The sequence below is a fragment of the Euleptes europaea genome, chromosome 2 (assembly GCF_029931775.1).
Source record: "Euleptes europaea isolate rEulEur1 chromosome 2, rEulEur1.hap1, whole genome shotgun sequence".
Taxonomy (NCBI): Eukaryota; Metazoa; Chordata; class Lepidosauria; order Squamata; family Sphaerodactylidae; genus Euleptes; species Euleptes europaea.
In genome coordinates, this window is record NC_079313.1 from 20,595,200 (window position 1) to 20,614,342 (window position 19,143).

The 19,143-nt window shown below is 47.0% G+C and overlaps 1 protein-coding gene across 1 annotated transcript in view; it reads right to left on the reverse strand.

Annotated features, from left to right (window-relative positions):
* Positions 1-16,616: 16,616 nt before the first annotated feature.
* KIAA1614 (KIAA1614 ortholog) overlaps positions 16,617-19,143 on the reverse strand; it is a 50,988-nt gene continuing 48,461 nt past the window's right edge. Inside the window, exon 9 of the mRNA XM_056844009.1 lies at positions 16,617-16,930. Within this exon, the coding sequence (XP_056699987.1) occupies positions 16,737-16,930 (194 nt within the window). The 3' untranslated portion in view covers positions 16,617-16,736. The remainder of the gene's footprint in view (positions 16,931-19,143) is intronic.

A 19,143-nucleotide genomic window follows, 5' to 3' on the forward strand; every position in this document is an offset into this window, starting at 1 on the left:
TTGTTTGGTGAACGAATGTTATCTAGTGGAAGCTTGGGAAAAGAACGGCTTACAATGAGCCCTGGCCTGATCCTGTCCCATATTCATAGCTTCTGCGTCTTAAAGGAGCAGAACTCAGCTTATTTGGTGCACTAACATACGTGGCATATCTCGAGTAGTCCTGCGCCTTTAGTGTTTTAGAACCTGAAGTGTTGGTGCATCTGCAAAAGGAAACCAGTAATTCATCACCATTCCAGTCCTGTGATGCTGTAGAATAGCAACCATTGACATTTTAAGTTTTACGCCTAATTTTGTCGTTTTGATAATATGGTAGAATTATGTGCTGATAAACAGATGTGCTCCTGGCTGCCCTCTTTGAGGCTTTTGAAACGGGTAAAAGCTCCACGGCCTTTCAGTCTGTCTCATGGGTGGCTTTGCCTCGGTGTCTGCTGGAAAGGCAGCCCCACTTACCTGGGAGACTAAACAGCCCACCTTTGGTAGGACATGAAAGTGACCAGTTTTCAGACTTTCCTATCTGTGTTTCTTGGACTGTCTATGTACCAAATTCCTAGCTGCCTGTTGGAGTTCTTACCTTTGACATAGTGAGGTTCAAGCCATCTTTGAGGAACACTTATTTCGCAGCTGAGGCTCACAAGTTGCTGATTCATAAGGTTAGCCTGGGGACAGGAGTCCGCTGAAAAAAGAGCAACGAGCAACATGACACACAAAGCTTTGAGCTCACCATCGTGTTGGACGTTACAACAATTAAAGGGGGAGGGGGGAAAGTAGATTTTTTTCTGGGTTAAGATCTTAAGAGTTGCCTTGTTAGCCTTTGGTGTTAAAGGTTGATAGGCTCATGTTTAATTGCTGTAGATGTGAGATTCCAGCACTTGCATTCTGGGAAGAAGAAGAGACAATGGAGGGTAATTTCATTTGTGGGGGGTGAGGGAAATAGAGTCCAGCAAGGTCCAAATGTCACTCAAAAACCCATGAAAGAACTTCAGTCCGGGTAGATCCACAGGGTTGGATTGCCCACATGCTGATTAGAGCTATCTAGTACTCCAACCTGGACTCTTTGAGACTCCAGTCAGGTCCCACCTTTGCAGGAAGCATCTGTTTATTATCTGTGCACAAATTTCACCCTAATCTGGAACTCTCTTTAGTTGTTATTCCCCTTGAAAGCAGGCAAGTCAGGAACACTCTTCAGGTGTGTTTGTGCTAATTATAATTGCTAGGTCACTTTAAGAGACAAGTGGCTTCTCAACTGCAGCCAGTCCTCTTAGCTAAGTAGCCGAAACAGTTATTCTTCGGCTATAAAGGTTAGGCTACACATACACACCCTCTTTCTGTAGCTTGCAGCCACAGAAAGAGATGGACTGATATCAAAAACAGTCTGTGTTTCTCCCCCCCTACAAAAGTAGAATCTATTTTGTTAAGAATCCCAGATTTGGCAAGCCATTTAAGGCCCAGAAATGACGGTGTTCTTTTACCTGAATCTAGCAGGTAGAGCTACCCCCCCCCCCAATATGAACACTGTGATGGGCTGTAGCTTCCTATACAGCCCCCCGCTTTTGCAATTTTGCTTCTTGTGAAAATCTAAACCTCTTCAAGATACATATCAGGAACCATAGAGCCTACAGTTTTTTCTCCAAAAGCAGCAAGGGAGGCTGTAAAGGGCATTCAGTTTTACGCACACCTCACGTAAAAGCATTTCACTGGTTACACATTTCTTATTTTGCAAGAGTCCTTAATGTGAGGCTAACTTCAGTGGTATTGGCTTTGCTAAACTGACCTTCCACTAGGATGCCTGGTACCTCTATGGGTTCCGGGATGTTCAGATCAGACCTGGAGTGGTATTGCCCCCCCCATTTATTTGCAGACTGATTTTTCCACACCCTGCTGGGGGAGCGCGCCTGCTGGCACAGCTGGGATCACTTTTGGTTGCCTGTTTCTCCTCTCTTGTTTGAAAGTGCTGGTGCAGGAACCAGTGGAGGAACCAGACAGCGGCCGTTTCCCTGCAGACACACAATCCCCCCCCCCTTCTCTCTCTGGTTATTTTATATAGGCTGGGCCTAGGGTAAGAGCTCCTGACCTTTTTTTGAGGGGGAGCTCTGACCATTTGCCTATCCACCAAGGGAACTGGAAGTTAAAGGAGCTAGATTGGCAAAGCCCAAAGCATCCTGTTGTGCCTGTTCAGCTAGCACTGTGATCACCAGCATTGGCAAGGTAGTTTACCTTTGGCAGGTGGGGTTTGCACTTCCCAGGAGAAACACAAGTCCTCAGGCAGCAAAGGAGTGTTGTTGAAACACCCGTTTGAAACACTCTTTTGAATAGTGGTTGTTTTCTACGTTTAAAAAAATGCCGATTCTTTACTCACAACTGGGTATGTGGCCCCTGCTCTCTTATTGTAGCCCTCTGAAGCAAAGGGCCTTGTATTTTCTGAATGGTTTTGTAGCAGGCAGCGTTCTTTATGTTCAATTAATTGCCTGCTTCTCTGCTTATCATAGGTGTTGACACTGTAATGCTCTATACTGTATTTCTTAGACTCTAAGTGGATTCTATCACTCCCCCATATAAATCACGGTTGTCCTTAGTAACGTCCCACACAATCACACACCCCTTGTCAAAGAGGGTAGGTATTAAAACAAAAGTCTGTGGGTCTGAATGCATCTCGTTGAATGGTTGGCTTCTCAGCACTGTTTTGACAAAGGGGACTTTTGTGTGTGAGAAGAATTCTGGTCTGACTGCCACTTTGCAACAGGCAATGCTTTTGTTTGAAACAAATTCCATGAAATGACTAATTTTAGACATGAGTTTAGACGTCTTGAGACTTGCTTTCCAAACCAAGAGGTCTCCCCCCCCCCCCAAGGAAGGGAAAAGCTTGGTTAAGTCCAGGTGTTTCCAGGGCAAACCTCTCAGCTGATCAGCCCGTCTTAAGATGGTAGGTTAGACTTCCCCAATCCCCTTTCCAAGGCTCTCCAACTTCCTACTGAGTTTTGTATGTGCCTTACAGGAAATGCAGGAAAGAACTGCTAACAGAGTAAATCCTGGAAAAAATTATTGCACTGAATTTTAAAAATAGGCACCCTCTTGGACAGTCATTCCCAAAGCACAATTGCATAACTTGAGAGAATGGCTGCAAGAACTCAAATCACATTGAGTGTGCCTCCTTCTCTCTGCCCATCATAAAGGTATGTCATTTTTGTGCCTGTCAGCACTTAGAGATTGAATTATCTAATAATCCTACCACAGAAATGTGGCAGCAATATCTGCCCTCTAGGGAGGTTACCCACTGCATCTCTGTATGAGTCATTACCGTGGGATATGCTTCCTAATCTTGTAGGCTGTATAAGTAGCCTCTGATTGTAAATGCAGAAAAGTATTGTGGTTAGAGCTCAAAATCTAGGAAATACTGCATGTGTTCAAAAACTCTTAAACCACCTCTGCATGGGCAAGGAGATCCACCTGCAGCTTATTACCTACTGTGGCCGTTTTTCCCTGTTAATGATTAACTGTCATCAGTCTTTTTATACATCAGTGTCATCATACTGCAGTGTATGTCTGTGATAAGAGTAGGCCCCCAAATGGTGGTTTAAACTTAGTGACAAGTTAATTCCAGGCAGGTTGAAAGATCCACCTCCTTGGCGGCAGCTTCTCTAACGTGCTTGAACACAGTTGAGACTTCACTTGCGACAAGCAGAAGCTGTCCATTCATTACTGTGTATGTGTTGTTTTTTCCCCGACGTTCTCCGTATTCATACAAAACACTGCCCCATTGTTCCGTTCTGTAGCATGTGTCGAGGGGCTGCAGAAGCCACAGGTCTGGGGGTGGGCAGCAGCTGCCTGTTCTCACGCCTCCCCCCATTCCTCTCCCTGATAACAGTAAACATGTCTGTGGCTTTAGCCTTAGTGTGCACACAGTTCTTTTGCAAAGCAAAACTCTGCTTTCCCCCAATTCACCCCCTGCCCTGCTGCTTCTCTAATTTAATGTGCTATTCTGCTGCTTCTTTGGGGTTAAAAATGCCCTGAAGGGAAAGCAGAGGTGGACTGTGAATGAGAACTGACCAGACGTGAAGAGCAGTTGAGGGAGGAAAGGGGTGTGTGTGGAACTCCCTGCCCCAGGATGTGGTGATGCCTGCCAACTTGGAAGGCTTTAAGAGGAGAGTAGACATGTTCATGGAGGAGAGGGCTATTCATGGCTACTAGTAAAAATGGCTACAAGTCATGATGCATACCCATTCTCTCCAGGATCAGAGGAGCATGCCTATTACATTAGGTGCTTTGGAAGTGGAACACAGGCAGGATGGTGCTGCTGCAGTTGTCTAGTTTGGGGGCTTCCTAGAGGCACCTGATTGGCCACTGTGTGAACAGACTGCTGGACTTGCTGGGCCTTGGTCTGATCCAGCATGGCTTTTCTTATGTTCTTATGGGGTGTCTTTTCTCCTCGCAGCTGCTCCAGGTCCAGTGATAGCCCTGCGGCCCTGGCATCATACAGCCTTGGGCAGCATAGAATGGCTAGGCCCACTTCAGGTACCACAAAACAAGGCGAGCCGCTTACATACCCAGAAGTTGTATAACAGAGAGCGTTTGGGCAGGTGCAGCCCTGCAGGGCAAGAGGCTAAAATCCTTCGTTCAAACCTTACCTGCGCCATGAGTACCACCAGGTGGCCAGAGGCAAGCCATTCTGTCTTAGCTTTCAGTTACCCTCTCGCTGTTGAAAAAAAGGAACAATGTATGTAAAGGGCATTGAATGCTCAAAAACTGCTGAGTTATTGTCTTGCACAGCTGTTAGAGGCTCTAGGCCTAAGAGGTAGTTTAGGTAAAGGGAATTTTAAAAGGGCCTTGCTTCACTTTAGTCAGCTTAAGTGACTGAGGCCATGGAAACGTACAGTGGACTTTTCCAACAAGATACAAGGGGAACACCGTCTCCCCTACCACCACCACCCTGTATGGCTTCAGCCAGGAGGCAAGTGGCAGAAAGCTCCCTTCCACTTGACACTAAGACCCAAACCTGAATATAATCTGGAGCCACTAATGGGAAAAACTTTTACCTCCTCAGGCATTGCAAGGGGAGAAGTCGCCTCCCCTCCTCCTCCAGCAGCCTAGCTGGGTAAACAGAAGCAACTTAAAAGGGGAATTCTTTTAAATTATTAAACTAAGAATTGTGGTTTTTTTACCTGTTTCTTGTACAGCTCTGCTGGGGGTAGCTTGCGTGTGTAAAGTGCCGTCAAGTCACAGCTGACTTATGGTGACCCCAGCAAGGGGCTTTCAAGGCAAATGAGAAGCAGAGATGGTTTGCCATTGGCTTCCTCGGTAGAGTCTTCCTTCCCAAGTACTGACCCTCCTTAGCTTCTGAGGTCTGACAAGATCTGGCTATACCATGCCACTGTCTCTCCCGGAATTAGATTACTTTGGCCTTAATATACCCTTTTCATTTATCCATTATATGTCGAGTTAATCAAACATGGGGGAGGCGGTGCTATTAAGACTGGCTGGCTTACTTACTTACCACCCAACCTGATTGACCTGTTAGACGTACTACTGGAGTGGAAAAAGCAACCACAGTGCAGAAGATTCTTGCTATTGTGAATATGGCAGAAAGCTTCATTAGCCACCCAAAAGAAATGTGTGTACCTGGGGGGTTTCCCTCCTAGGAGCAAGAGACATATCAGCATATCACCTGAGGAACAGTTAACAATGAAGAAACATGTAGACAGTATCTGGAATGCACTACGAAGGTCATTTGTGGCCACCCTTTCAAGGGAAAAGCTTGGGGGGTTGAGAGAAGAGGTGGGGGAATCGCAGCAGAGATCCTTGGGTTAAAAAGGTGGGGGAGAGAATGGGTTTTGCATCGGCAGCTAAAAAACAGTGTAATTCTGAGAAGTTGTCAACCACTGTTTTCTATTCTTGCTGTTGGAATCGTGTTATGCGTGTAAAACTTTAAAAACAAGGGAGAAAAGATCTTCCTGCAGTATTAAAAGTGGAAATTGACTTACCACCTGTGGTGTTTTGATTGCGTTTGAGCTGGTGGTAGTTTTGCAACCAAGTTTGTTCCAAATCCAAGAGTGTCAACAGGACAGAGGTGGGATGTTCATGCTGGCATCTGCTGCTGTTCTGGAAAGTATCGTCATTATTCAACATAAATCAACCAAGGAGCTCAGGACAGTCTGCACAGCCAGTGTCCATTTGTTTTATTGTCACATCCTTCATTGTGGGGAGGGTTAGGCGGAGAGAGGGTATCTGGCTTGAGGTCACTGCTTCAGCCCCTTTCATGGTTGAAGAGGCATTTGAACCCAAGTCTTCCCTATCTATAGCACCAGCATACTGCCCCTTTTCAGATCTGACCTCAAGTATAAATTTATTGTATCAGCTTTGAGCAACTGTGGGCCAAGCCACTCCAGCCCTCTTACCCCAGCTGGTCCTTATTTGCATGCAGGGTGCTTCAAATACATCTTGTGTATTTTAGTAACCGTTCCTTGGTTTAGGAGCCTGGAGAGCCAGTGTGGTTTCGTGGTTGAGAGTGGTTTGGAGTGGTGGACTCTAATCTGAAGAACTGGGTTTGATTCCCCACTCCTCCACATGATCGGTGGTCGTTAATCTAGTGAACCGGGTTGGTTTCCCCACTCCTACACATGAAGCCAGCTGGGTGGCCTTGGACTAGTCACAGTGCTCCTAGAGTTCTCTCAGCCTCACCTACCTCACGGTATCTGTTGTGGGAAGGGAAGGTGATTGTAAGCCAGTTTGATTCTTCCTTAAGTGAAAAAGTCAGCATATAAAAACAAACTCTTCATCTTCTTTGTCTTGATACACGGTGTATGAGTATCTATACTGCATCAGACCAATGGTCCTACATCCTGTTTCCAACAGTATCATTCATATACCCACAAGCAAGGTCTACTGGAGTCAAACAGTAGACTACTGGTCATGAGTATACTGGTCATGATGCATACCTATTCTCTCCAGGATCAGAGGAGCATGCCTATTATATTAGGTGCTGTAGAACACAGGCAGGATAATGCTGCTGCAGTTGTCGTCTTTGTGGGTTTCCTAGAGGCACCCTGTTGGCCACTGTGTGAACATACTGCTGGACTTGATGGGCCTTGGTCTGATCCAGCATGGCTTTTCTTATGTTCTAACCCTCCCTTGCTGACCAGCACAGCAAGCCCATGGACACATTTTGCTGGTACATATGTTTTTAAAAAAATACTGAGGCTACCAAGAAATATATATTGGACCTACCCATCCCCCCTTTCTGCTTGGTAGAGGAAGACCCTTGCCAAGTAGGGCAAGGCCAGCGTGGCTATCTGTGAAGCAGAACTACTATGCAGGGAGGGGAGAAGCAGTTGGCCGTCGGAACCTGCAGCTCTGGGAAGCCTCGCCAGGATTGTGATTTCATGTCTCCTGCAGTGAATGTGTCTGGAGGCAGCAGCTTTGGGTCTGTGCTCAATGACGGGCAATTCCAAAGAAAACTCCCACTTAGGCCAGCACTTTACGTTTTGCTATGAAAACACCATTAGCTGATTGATATTTGCCACAGGAAACAGGTGGGTAAAGCAGAGATGCATGTTCTCCCCACCACTACCCAGGGTGCTTATGATTGGTTGCAGGTCTCTCATACTCAGTTGTTGGAAGACAGACGTCTCTCCTTCTCCCAAAAGCAGTCCCAGCTGTGAAGAATTGTCAAGATGCAGCACAAACCAAGACCAGCAGGATAAGATGGCTACATTTTTACACACACACCTTGGAGCATCTTTTAGTCCCCTGACCACCCTGTGAGGTAGAGTAGGGTTGAACAGCCCCAGAGTCCGAGGCCAGCAAGATGGCCTGCTCCATGTGCGGCAGCCTTAGGTCTGGAAATTTCAAAGTCTCCTATGAGATTCTAGATGTGGTACTGGTTTCCCTCTGCATGGCCCCATGAACACATTAGACCTATAAAAATATCTCCAGGTGGTTGAGACCTAAGAGTTGTTGTGTCATAGAATCATAGAGTTGGAAAGGACCACCAGGGTCATCTAGTCCAACCCCCTGCACAATGCAGGAAACTAACAACTACCTCCCCCCCACATCCCCAGTGACCCCAACCCTCCCCCACCATGCAGGATCCCACAAAGCACTCCCGACAGATGGCCATCCAGCCTCTGCTTAAAGACCTCCAAAGACAGGGACTCCACCACCCTCCAAGGCAGTGCATTCCACCATTGAACCGCCCTCACCGTCAGGAAGTTCTTCCTAATGTTTAGGTGGAATCGCTTTTCTATTAGTTTAAATCCATTACTCCGTGTCCTAGTCTCTGGAGCAACAGAGAACAAGCTAGTTCCCTCATCAACATGACATCCCTTCAAATATTTAAACATGGCTATCATGTCTTTCCTCAACCTTCTCTTCTCCAAACTATACAAACCCAACTCTTTAAGTCTCTCCTCATAGGGCATGGATTCCAGACCTTTGACCATTCTGGTCACCCTCCTCTGGACACACTCCAACTTGTCAACATCCTTCTTAAATTGTGGAGCCCAAAACTGGACACAGTATTCCAAGTGAGGTCTGACCAATGCAGAATACAGTGGTAGTATTACTTCCCTTGATCTAGACACAGTACTCCTATTGATGCAGCCCAGAATTACATTGGCCTTCTTAGCCGCCATATCACACTGTTGACTCATGTTCAGTTTGTGGTCTTTCACATGTACTGTTGTCAAGCCAACTCTCTCCCATCCTGTACCTGTGCCTTATGTTGTATCTGCCTAGGTGAAGAACCTTACACTTCTCCCTATTGAAATCCATTTTATTACTTATGGCGCAGCTCTCCAGTCTATCGAGGTCATTCTGAACTCTGACCCTTTGTTAGCAGAAGTCCCTTGCAATTAGAAAAGGAGCACAGCAGCCCAGAAGAAGAGCTGGAACTATGCTCCCTGCTGTGCTAGTTTTACGCAGAGGTTTTTTTTTAATGGAAGGAGCATCCAAGGCCGAGGCCCCCCCCCCCCCCGCAATTTGTTGTGGTACAATATTTTCTAGCAGTTCAGGGTTTTGACTTTTTTGTCCTCCACAGGCGAACCAGGCCCCAACCTAATGTAATTCAGAGCATCTGGACGACTCATTGGTTTTGCACTGGTTTTTAACAAACCAAGCTATCTACCACTAAGCATGCATGAAATCCCTATGCTAAGAATGGTTAGTGTTGGGACTGTGTTTATAAACATTGCTACAGTATTTATAAATCAGAATCAAAGCCACCTCAAGAAATCTTTTAAAATATATTCTGTTTCATAGACTCCTAGAATCATAGAGTTGGAAGGGATCACTAGGGCCATCAAGTCCAACCCCCCCCCCCGCACAATGCAGGAAATTCACAACTACCTCCCCCCTCCACACCCCTAGTGACCAGAAGATGGCCAAGATGCCCTCCCTCTCATCATCTGCCTAAGGTCACAGAATCAGCATTGCTGACAGATAGCCATCTAACCTTAAAAACCTCCAGGGAAGGAGCGCTTACCACCTCCCGAGGAAGCCTGTTCCACTGAGGAACCGCTCTGTTAGAAAATTCTTCCTAATGTCTAGACGGAAACTCTTTTGATTTAATTTCAATTTGATTTAATTTCTGGTCTGATTTTCTTGAGCAACAGAAAACAACTCGGCACCCTCCTCTATATGAGAGCCCTTCAAGTACTTGTAGGGTTTATATGGTTACCAGGTTTGTAGAGTACTTGTAGGGTTTGTAGGGTTACCAGGTGGTGGCTGGAGATCTCCCACTATTACAATTGATCTCGAGACAGCAGAGATCAGTTCACCTGGAGAAAATGGGCGCTTTGGAAGAGGGACTGTATGGCATTATACCCCCTTGAAGTCCTCCTCCCCCAAACCCCATCCTCAGCTCCACTCCCAAAATCTCCAGGTATTTCCCAACCGGGAGCAGGCAGCCCTATCTCTTTGGCCATTCCTGCATGGGAGGTTTTTGCCTTGGACTTGCTGCTCTCTAGATGCACCTTTTCCCCATCCGAATTCTCAAAACTCAAAAATAAGCCCCCGTGCAGAGTTTTGAGAATTCAGATGGGAGGAAAAGGTGCATCTAGAAAGTGGCAAATCCAAGGCAAAACCTCCCATGCTAGCCTGGCTCTAAAAGGGATCATCTTGTCTGCCCCCTGCTGAAATCGTCTAAAATGGGCCTCCCTGAATGTCTTCAAGGACACCTCTGCAGCGCCTGAGTTTGATCAGGGGTGATCAGAGCCCCAGATTTTGGCTCTGTAGAGGCAAAATGCCATTCAAGGGAAGAGCGGGGAGGTGGTTTTGTTCTAGTTCACAGACTCTTATTTGGAGACGAGCCCCACCCCAGCGCTCTCCTCGCCCCCTTTCAGGGCACAGCCAGGCCAACAGCGTCGGAACATCACGGTCGCGGGCAAAGGAGGACAAAAGCCAGAGTTGCTCAACCAGGGAGCCGGAGCGGGCCTGGCAGGGATGGAGGGGGGGGGTGTGCAGCTGGGAGAGCCGGTACTGGGCAGGTGGCTTCTTGGCTTGGCTGCCCGCCCAGAAGGGTCTGGCACGGAGCCCGGTTCGAGATCAGCTTTGGAGTCAATGGCATTGGGCGAAAACGCACGGTCGCTTTAGTCTCCTTTCTTCCCTGTTCCAGCCAGGATTCAGCCAGGATCGAACGCACAAATGTGCGTTCACCCATTGACAGGCGATTGTAGGGAGGGGAGGGACCGCAGCAGGGGTATAACGCCATAGAGTCCACCCTCCGAGACAGCCATTTTCTCCAGGGAAGCGGATCTCTGTTGCCTGGAGATCGGCTGTAATTCCAGGGGAATCTCCAGGCCTCCCACCTGGAGGCTGGCAACCCTAGCTGCCCAGCAGCAGGGGCAGACCGGTCGACCTTTGCAAGAAACAGGGAACAGCTAGGGTTGCCAACCTCCAAGTGGTTTTGACAAAATACCAGCAGTGAAATGCCAAAGGTTTAGGAACTGCAGTTCCATTGCCACTGCTTACCAACACATTCTAAATCATAGAAATACACAATACCAAGCACAATCAATTTTTCTACTTTTTCTAAATAACTACTTTGTGCCAAAGTCCTATATTTTAGTATCCCGACTTCCAAGCCAAAAAGGTTATTCCGAAGAAAAAACCGATCCAGAACTTCACAGCATTTTTTCTTTGGAATAATATTTTTGGCTTGGAAGTCGGGATACTTAAATATAAGGACTTTGGCACAAAGTAGTTATTTAGAAAAAGTAAAAAAAAAAAAGATTGTGCTTGGTATTGTGTATTTGTGTAGTTTAGAATGTGTGATAAGCAGTGGCAATGGAACTGCATTTCATAAACCTTTGGCATTTCGCTGCTGGTATTTTGTCTAAGCATGCTTTTGTCTAAGCATACTATTTTGTCTAAGCATATTAACAAAGGTTAGGCTAACGTTTGTTATCTCCCTAACCTCCAAGTGGTGGCTGGAGTCTCCTGCTATTACAACTGATCTCCAGGCAACAGAGATCAGCTTCCCTGGAGAAAATGGATGCTTGGACAATTGGATCCTAAGGCATTGAAGCCCCTCCCCTCCTCAAACCCCGCCCTCCTCAGGCTCCGCCCAAAAAACCTCCCACCGTTGGCGAAGAGGGACCCGGCAACCATACCGCCAACAGCAAGGAGTAAGCAGAACCACGTGGCCCCTGAGGTGCCGGTTGCTCAGCTGAAACCCAGGCCTCACAATCCATGGCAGTGGGGTAACTTGCCCAGGTAAGCCTACACCTGTTATTACTGCCACGGCCCAGGTTCCCTTGGCACCACTTACTCCAGGGATGCTTTAATGTCTGACATCCCCCCACCCCCGGCCAGGCAGCATCAGTGGAAGAAGATACCTCCAGCAGTGATTGAAGGTGTTGTGGGCTTGGAGCTCTCTGCCTTTTCAGAAAAACCTTGCATCTCACGCAGACACCCGCATGACAGAGAAAGTGGGCATCCTGCCCAGAGCTGAAATGTGGGCCAGGACTCTGCTCAAGAATGTTTACAACATTAGAGTTGTGCACTGAGGCAGTTCTAGAAAAATGCCTCTCAACAAAGGCAGAAGACGGTTTCCCTCACCCATCAACAGCCGAAGGCAATCCACGGGGCCAGTGAAAGCTATTTTGTCACTGAGGGGAACAATTTGCAGCCCTCCCCACCCATAAAGCAGCACAACTACATCATTGTGATTGTTTTAACATTCAATACATAAAATAGTTATTAATTTATTGCAGGTGATCATACTCCGTGGCACAATGCATAGAGCTTGTTAGCAATCATTCTTATTCCTTACACACAAGGAGTTCCATAGCATCTCAAAGATTAAGATTTATTGTTGCATAAATCATTGCTGGATTAGAATTTATAGATTTAATTGTGTGTGTTGTGTGTTTTAAACATCCTTACTTGCATCTGGTGTCACTGCATGGATTTTTTGCTGCCTCCCCAGAATTACGCTACTAGATCCCAAAATCTGCATTTTTCATATCAATTGATGATCCCCAAACTCAATTCATGGATTTACGTTTTCCAAGTACTCCATTATCAGATGGATGTGCCCTAATATGGTGAGATCGAGTCTAACCAAGGGAAAAATAATTTTTTTCAACACCATTTCCTCCAGTTCATTTTTGGTTTCTCTCCCTTGGAGACAAATTTATGGGAATAAGTCACAAGGTAACATCTTCTGAGGGGAAACTGTAAAATTACAGTTCTGCCAAGCAGAACTTTACCTGTGTGATGAGAATGGGAGAAACTCATAGTTACTTAAAAATGCCAACCCTGCCTCTTCGTCTATGCACTGATTCATACCTTTGTTGCATCCACAGGGTGTATCCTACCCATATCCTGCAACTCCACTGAGCGAAGTTTGAAGCCTTCCTCCAGCTAAAGAGCTTTCTTCCAGCTTGAGTGGCTCTTCCATTAGAGGTGGAGCACTTTTAAGTTGGAGGCAGGCGCTTTAGGCTGGTGGCAGACTCCTTGGAGGATGGTTGGATCCACTCCAGGTCCACTCCACCTGTTCTATAGAACTCTAGCTAGCAGCTTTGCATGGAGCACAATCCTTGCCTGTTTACAGACCAGCACACCAGGTCGGAGGTTTTTAAGACATCACCCACTGGATGAAGCACGGCCATGGATAACTGCTGCTTGGCAACACAAGGGACCAGAACAACTAAATCTGCCCTGCTGATTGGAATTCATCCTTACAAATGCATTGCAACAGGAGAAATTGTCCTTGTGATGGACACCCATCATCAACGTACTGCCAAATGATCCTAAACTCAAGAAACAGCATCGGAACATCTTCAGCCAACCCAACCCCACGGGCCATCACTGTTACATGAAGCACTTTAAACTGGATTCAGACACTAAATGCATTTGCGCTATGGGCAGCAATTGGACTTGTTTTAGACCAGCCCAGATTAATACTTGACAGTAATATGGAAACTGATTCAGCCTCCCAGTGCGTGTGCATTATGGCCTACAGTTGAGGCCATGTATGTTTTGTTTCCCTCCTGGGCAGCGGCTGATGGTGAGGAGCCAGCAAAGAGCAGTGGATCCTGTACTCCTCATCCCATAAGCCAACTGCTCAGAAGGCGGGTTCACACATCACAGAGTATGCAGGTTGGGGTCTGGGACACCACCCCTCCCAAACGCTGTGTCGGACATGCGTTGCGGCTTCTCAACTGCTGCATATATGGTGCTCAGTTTGGATCAGGGCCCTGGTGTGCATGGAGAAGGGGCTTCAGCCTTCCCCTCTGTGTTATTTTCCCAGAGTGAAATAGACAAGCAGACCCTCCAGGGGTCCATTATTTGTCCTGTTGGGGAAGCCTACACACATCCCAGGGAACTGTTTCAGGTTGGGAAAATGATACAGGGGAGAGGTTGAAGCTCCTTCTCTGTGATGATCTAAGTCTGACACACAGCACATGCACAAACTGAGTAGAACCCACAGTTCACCCCTGACTGTATTCAGCCTCGCCCCCGGGACTCTGCTGTGGGTAAATCAGCTGCTGCCAATGAGTAGAAGACAGGATTCTCTGACAAGCCCAGCAAGCCACACAGGGTAGTTCTGAATTACGATCAAGGCACTGGTCTTCAATTCAATTCAATGTCCTGTATCATATGGAGGGGGTGGGAGAGGGTGTGAGCTGGAGATTTTCTGCCTGAGGCATAAAAACGCCTCTGCCCACTAGCTGCTCCTTTCCTTTCCCACTTGATAGGGAAAGGCCACCAAAAGTCTAGGATGCCCGGCTACATCCCCGCAGGCTAGAGCCAAGAAATCCCAAGACTTCTTTAATGCAGCCACTGGATTCACTTGGATACCAAAACACACTTTTTGTTAGTTCACAACGCTGCTCTCCGATCAATGATTCAAGGCTGAGGACATGAGTGGGTTTTTTTGTCAAAAAATAATTTAATCAGAGAAACACAGTGATCGAAGACAGATGTTTTCCCAATGCTACGGGGCCAGGCTGTATACACAGCACCCTTCTATCACAGCCAGCTCGAAGGAAGAACCTGGGCCTTTGGGGCTACTCAGAAAACATCTCTGAAGCTCAACATGACAAAGAACAATAGCACGATTCACCCTGACAGCAAATTCAAGCCCAATTCTGTACATAGGGTTGCTGGCTGCAGCTGGCGAACCTCCAGGAGGAATTGGGGGCCAGGGTACAACATCATTTCCTCCACCAAACCAGAAGTGATGTCATCACATGGGGGTTGCTCTTGGCTTGAAAGCTTCTCACTGGGGTTGCCTTAAGTCAGCTGTAACTTGACCACACTTTGCACACACACAACTCTATTTGTAAAAGTGGACTCAACTATAGTTAAACTACAGAGTTTTGGGGAAATCCTAGAGCACCCCCCAATGTTATGATGTCACTTCTAGTTTGGCACTGGCAGTAATGTCGCATATTTTTCTCCTGCCATCCTATGAAATGCCAGCAGGGATGGCCGGCGGGGGGGGGGGTTCCCAGGAGACTAGGATTGCCAACCTCCAGGTACTACCTGGAGATCTGCTATTACAACTGATCTCCAGCTGAAAGAGATCAGTTCACCTGGAGAAAATGGCTGCTTTGGCAATTGGACTCTATGGCATTGAAGTCCCTCCCCTCTTCAAACCCCACCCTCCTCAGGCTCTGCCCCTAAAACCTCCCGGCAGTGGCGAAGGAAGATCTGCCAATCCTACAGGAGATTATAGTGGGAGACCGGGGGGCCCAGCCACACAGCTTCAATAGAGGCAAGAAACTGAATGCTCTTCCATACAAAAAAAAAATCCCTCCATAATGAAACGTAGTGTGTCAAAGACAAGGTTTCCTGCCTAGTCTTCTCCCTGACATGCTAGCTTTCTATATACAGGAAATCAGTTCTGTACAGAAGAGCATTTGACCAAGGGAATCTATATCTGCAGTCTGAAGAGGGCACAGCCCAGGCACCTCAGTGAGGACTAGCTCCTTGTCACAAGTTTGAAAGGGTGGGGAGAGAAGAGAACAAAGTCATAAGAGCCAGAGAAACTTTTAGACTGGGGCTGTAGGCCAAAATAACTGCCCAGAGACTCCAGAGGCAGTTTCCCAAGGTGTGAGTATAATACTTCAACCGGAATCTATGTTTAATCCATACGAGTCAGGCTCACAGGCCCTCAGATCGTCTGTTCTGGCCGGGGAAGAGGGGAGGATGCACAAAACATCTCCCCCTTCCAGACACACCACCACCGAGAAGGGACAACATTGTACACGGCTGCTCTCTGCCATACCAGGCTGCATCTCTTATTTTGACAGCAGAGAGGTTGGAGCTTTTGAACCCGGATTCAACTTTTATGGCTTCTTAATAATGAGCCTTGAAGTTTTGTGAGGGTGTTGAAGGTTCTTCATGAGAAATACCTAAACCTTGCTATAAAGAACCTTGGGAACTGTAGTTTTGTATGGGAGCTAAAAGGTTCTGGAAGGCGATCTCCAGCTCTTTAGCAAGACCACAACTCCCATGGTTCCATGCTGGAAGCCACAATACTCAAGGCGATTTATAGTTTAGACACGTCCAATATCTGTGCACAAGGAGAGTCAGAGCAGATCTACAAGCCGCAGTTTAGGGCCAGATCCTATTTTAATTATGGGATGCAGTTACCAGTTACCAAACACAACCTCTCAACACCTGAAAACTTCTTGAAGAAAATACCCATTGGAGACACATTCACACCTTTCTTCGCCACACTAAGCAGATGCATTAGGGGGCATTTAATTGGTTAAGGAGCAAAACTCATATTAATAGCAAACTGTGCCTTGAACATCTATGAGTTGTTTTTGACACACCAGATGTATCTGGTCGTTCAGAATGCAAATTTAAGATGATCCAGCACCTTTCAGAGTTGAAGGAAAGAAGAAAAACAGGGAAAGGCGATGACTATATCGAACCATCCGCGTTTGTTGCATACAGTTTTCAGTTGCTTCGTCCCACACATACGGGAGAAGTCTACCAGTGCCAACTATCTCCTGTTAATTGTCTTGGCCACGGAAAGAAAGATCCATGTTGTCTGCCAGAACCTTATATAAATTAAATATTTAGCACACACCAGCTTGTGATACAGCAGAGCCCGTGGGGCAGGGCTGCATCGCCACCCACATCCAAACCAGGAAGGCATTGAGAGAGAGATGAGCTAGGCACTGCTCCAAGTCCCAGGCAGGCAGGCAAGCTCCTTTGCAACAAACGAGCAGTAAAAAGCTCTGGCGTCTGGAAAAGCGCTGGCGAGTGCCCTCTCAGCCTCTCTGCTACCGCCGAACGGGCCGCTGCCTCAGTACTCGGATCGAGAGGGTGTCTGCCCGCAACAGCAGCTCGTTGATGTGGGCCAAGCCCAGCCCAGCGACCTTGGTGCCATTCAGCTCCAGGATCTCGTCCCCGACTCCCAGAAGCCCAGCGTAAAGTTTAGCTGTGCTCGCATCTACCATCTCCTGCACGTAGATACCTGCCGAGGGGAGGGAAACCAACAATAGCATTTAGAGCTCGCCGGTATAGACAACTTCCGTCTTCTGATTTGGTCCCTCTAAGGCAGCATTTTGCTGGCTTCAGTTGACCATGGTTCGAACATGCAAAGCGGACCCGTAACCAGAAATGGTGGGGTGGGATGAATCAGAGGCCTTTTATGCATGGCTGTTTCCCTCGCCATCACCCCTCTGACAACTTCGGGTCTTTGTTTTGATTGTGCATGCCGTTTCCGACCGTCAGAGGTCGCCTCGCTCTCCCCCTGCGTTTTCCCGCATTTTGCCCACATTTTGCGGGACCTGTTTTATCTTGAATTTGAAAACATGGGCGAAATGTGGGGGGGGGGAGCGAGGCGACCTCTGATGGTCAGAAACGGCATACAGAATCAAAATGTAAAGTTCTGCATTTAGGTAGGAAAAATCAAATGCATAATTATAGGATGGGGGAGACTTGTCTGAGCAGTAGTGTGTGTGAAAAGGATCTTGGGGTCTTAGTAGACCAAACACTGAACATGAGTCAGCAGTGTGATGCAGTAGCTAAAAAGGCAAATGCAGTCTTGGCCTGCATCAACAGAAGTATAGTGTCCAGATCACACGAAGTGATGGTATCGCTTTACTCCGCTCTGGTTAGACCTCAACTAGACTACTGTGTTCAGTTTTGGGCACCACAATTTAAAAAAGATGTAGACAAGCTGGAACGTGTCCAGAGGAGGGCAACAAAGATGGTGAGGGGTCTGGAGACCAAGTCCTATGAGGAAAGGTTGAAGCAGCTGGGTATGTTTAGCCTGAAGAGGAGAAGACAGAGGGGATATGATAACCATGTTCAAGTACTTGAGGGGCTGTCATATTGAGGATGGTGCCTAGTTTTCTGTTGCCCAAGAAGGTCGGACCAGAACCAACAGGTTGAAATTAAATCAAAAGAGTTTCCGTCTAGACATTAGGAATAATTTTCTAACAATTAGAGCAGTTCCTCAGTGGAACAGGCTTCCTCGGGAGGTGGCAAGCTCTCCTTCCCTGGAGGTTTTTAAGAAGAGGTTAGATGGCCATCTGTCAGCAATGCTGATTCTGTGACCTTAGGCAGATGATGAGAGGGAGGGCATCTTGGCCATCTTCTGGTCACTAGGAGTGTGTGTGTGGGGGAGGTAGTTGTGAATTTCCTGCATTGTGCAGGGGGTTGGACTTGATGGCCCTGGTGGTCCATTCCAACTCTATGATTCTATGAAAACAAAGACCCGAAGTCATCGGAGGGGTGACCGTGAGGGAAACAGCCATGCATAAAAGGCTAGAGGATTACAAGAATATTAAGTGTGCTACAGAGCTGCGGACCCACTGAGCTCCTATTAATAGTAACAATAAAGTGCTGTCAAGTTGCAACTGACTCATGGCGACTCCAGGACCATGGGGTTTTCAAAGCAAGAGAGGAGCAGAGGTTTGCCATCGCCTGCCTCTGCATAATGATCCTGGACTTCCTTAGTGATCCTCCCATCCAAGTAACTAGCTGTGGCTGATCCTGCTTAGCTTCTAAGCTGTGACAAGGTTGGGCTACCATGGGCTATTCAGGCTGCTTAGCTCCTCTTAGTGCATAGGTATCAGAAGATTCAAAAGATAGTACCACTTCCTGGTTCTACTGTTCTTTCCTCTCAAGTATAGCGGGCTGGATCCATCCACCTTCCAAAGAGCCTTCCTCCAACTTTGTCCAATGGAAGAGCTACTTAATTTGGGGGAAGGCTCTTTAGATCAGAGCCAAAAGGAAAAGTGGGGTCCGCTATGGTTGTACTATAAATGCTGGCCTCTCGACTTTACCCACTGCTTCTTCTGTACTATCTTAGTGCAGGCTATGCATTGTTTGAACTGCCTGCAGGTCCATACTGTGGCTTTATATCACAACTCTATGCGCTATTTAGAAATGTGATTTTAATCAGTTAGGACTATTTTAATCTATTGTTGTATGTGATTTTATGGTTTTATTGTATTTTTGTGGTTTATGTTTGCCGCTCTGAGCCCAGCGTGCTGGGGTAGAGTGGGTTATAAGAATGATAAATAAACATTTCAATAAACAAACACATAAACTTTGCTCAGGGGAGTAGTAGGATGGGGTAGGATCCACCCTGGTGTCTTCTTTCTCAAGTGTCTTTTATTACAACACACTAATCGATTCACTTCACTTTTCCCTCCTCGCGAGTTAGCCTGCCTTCTC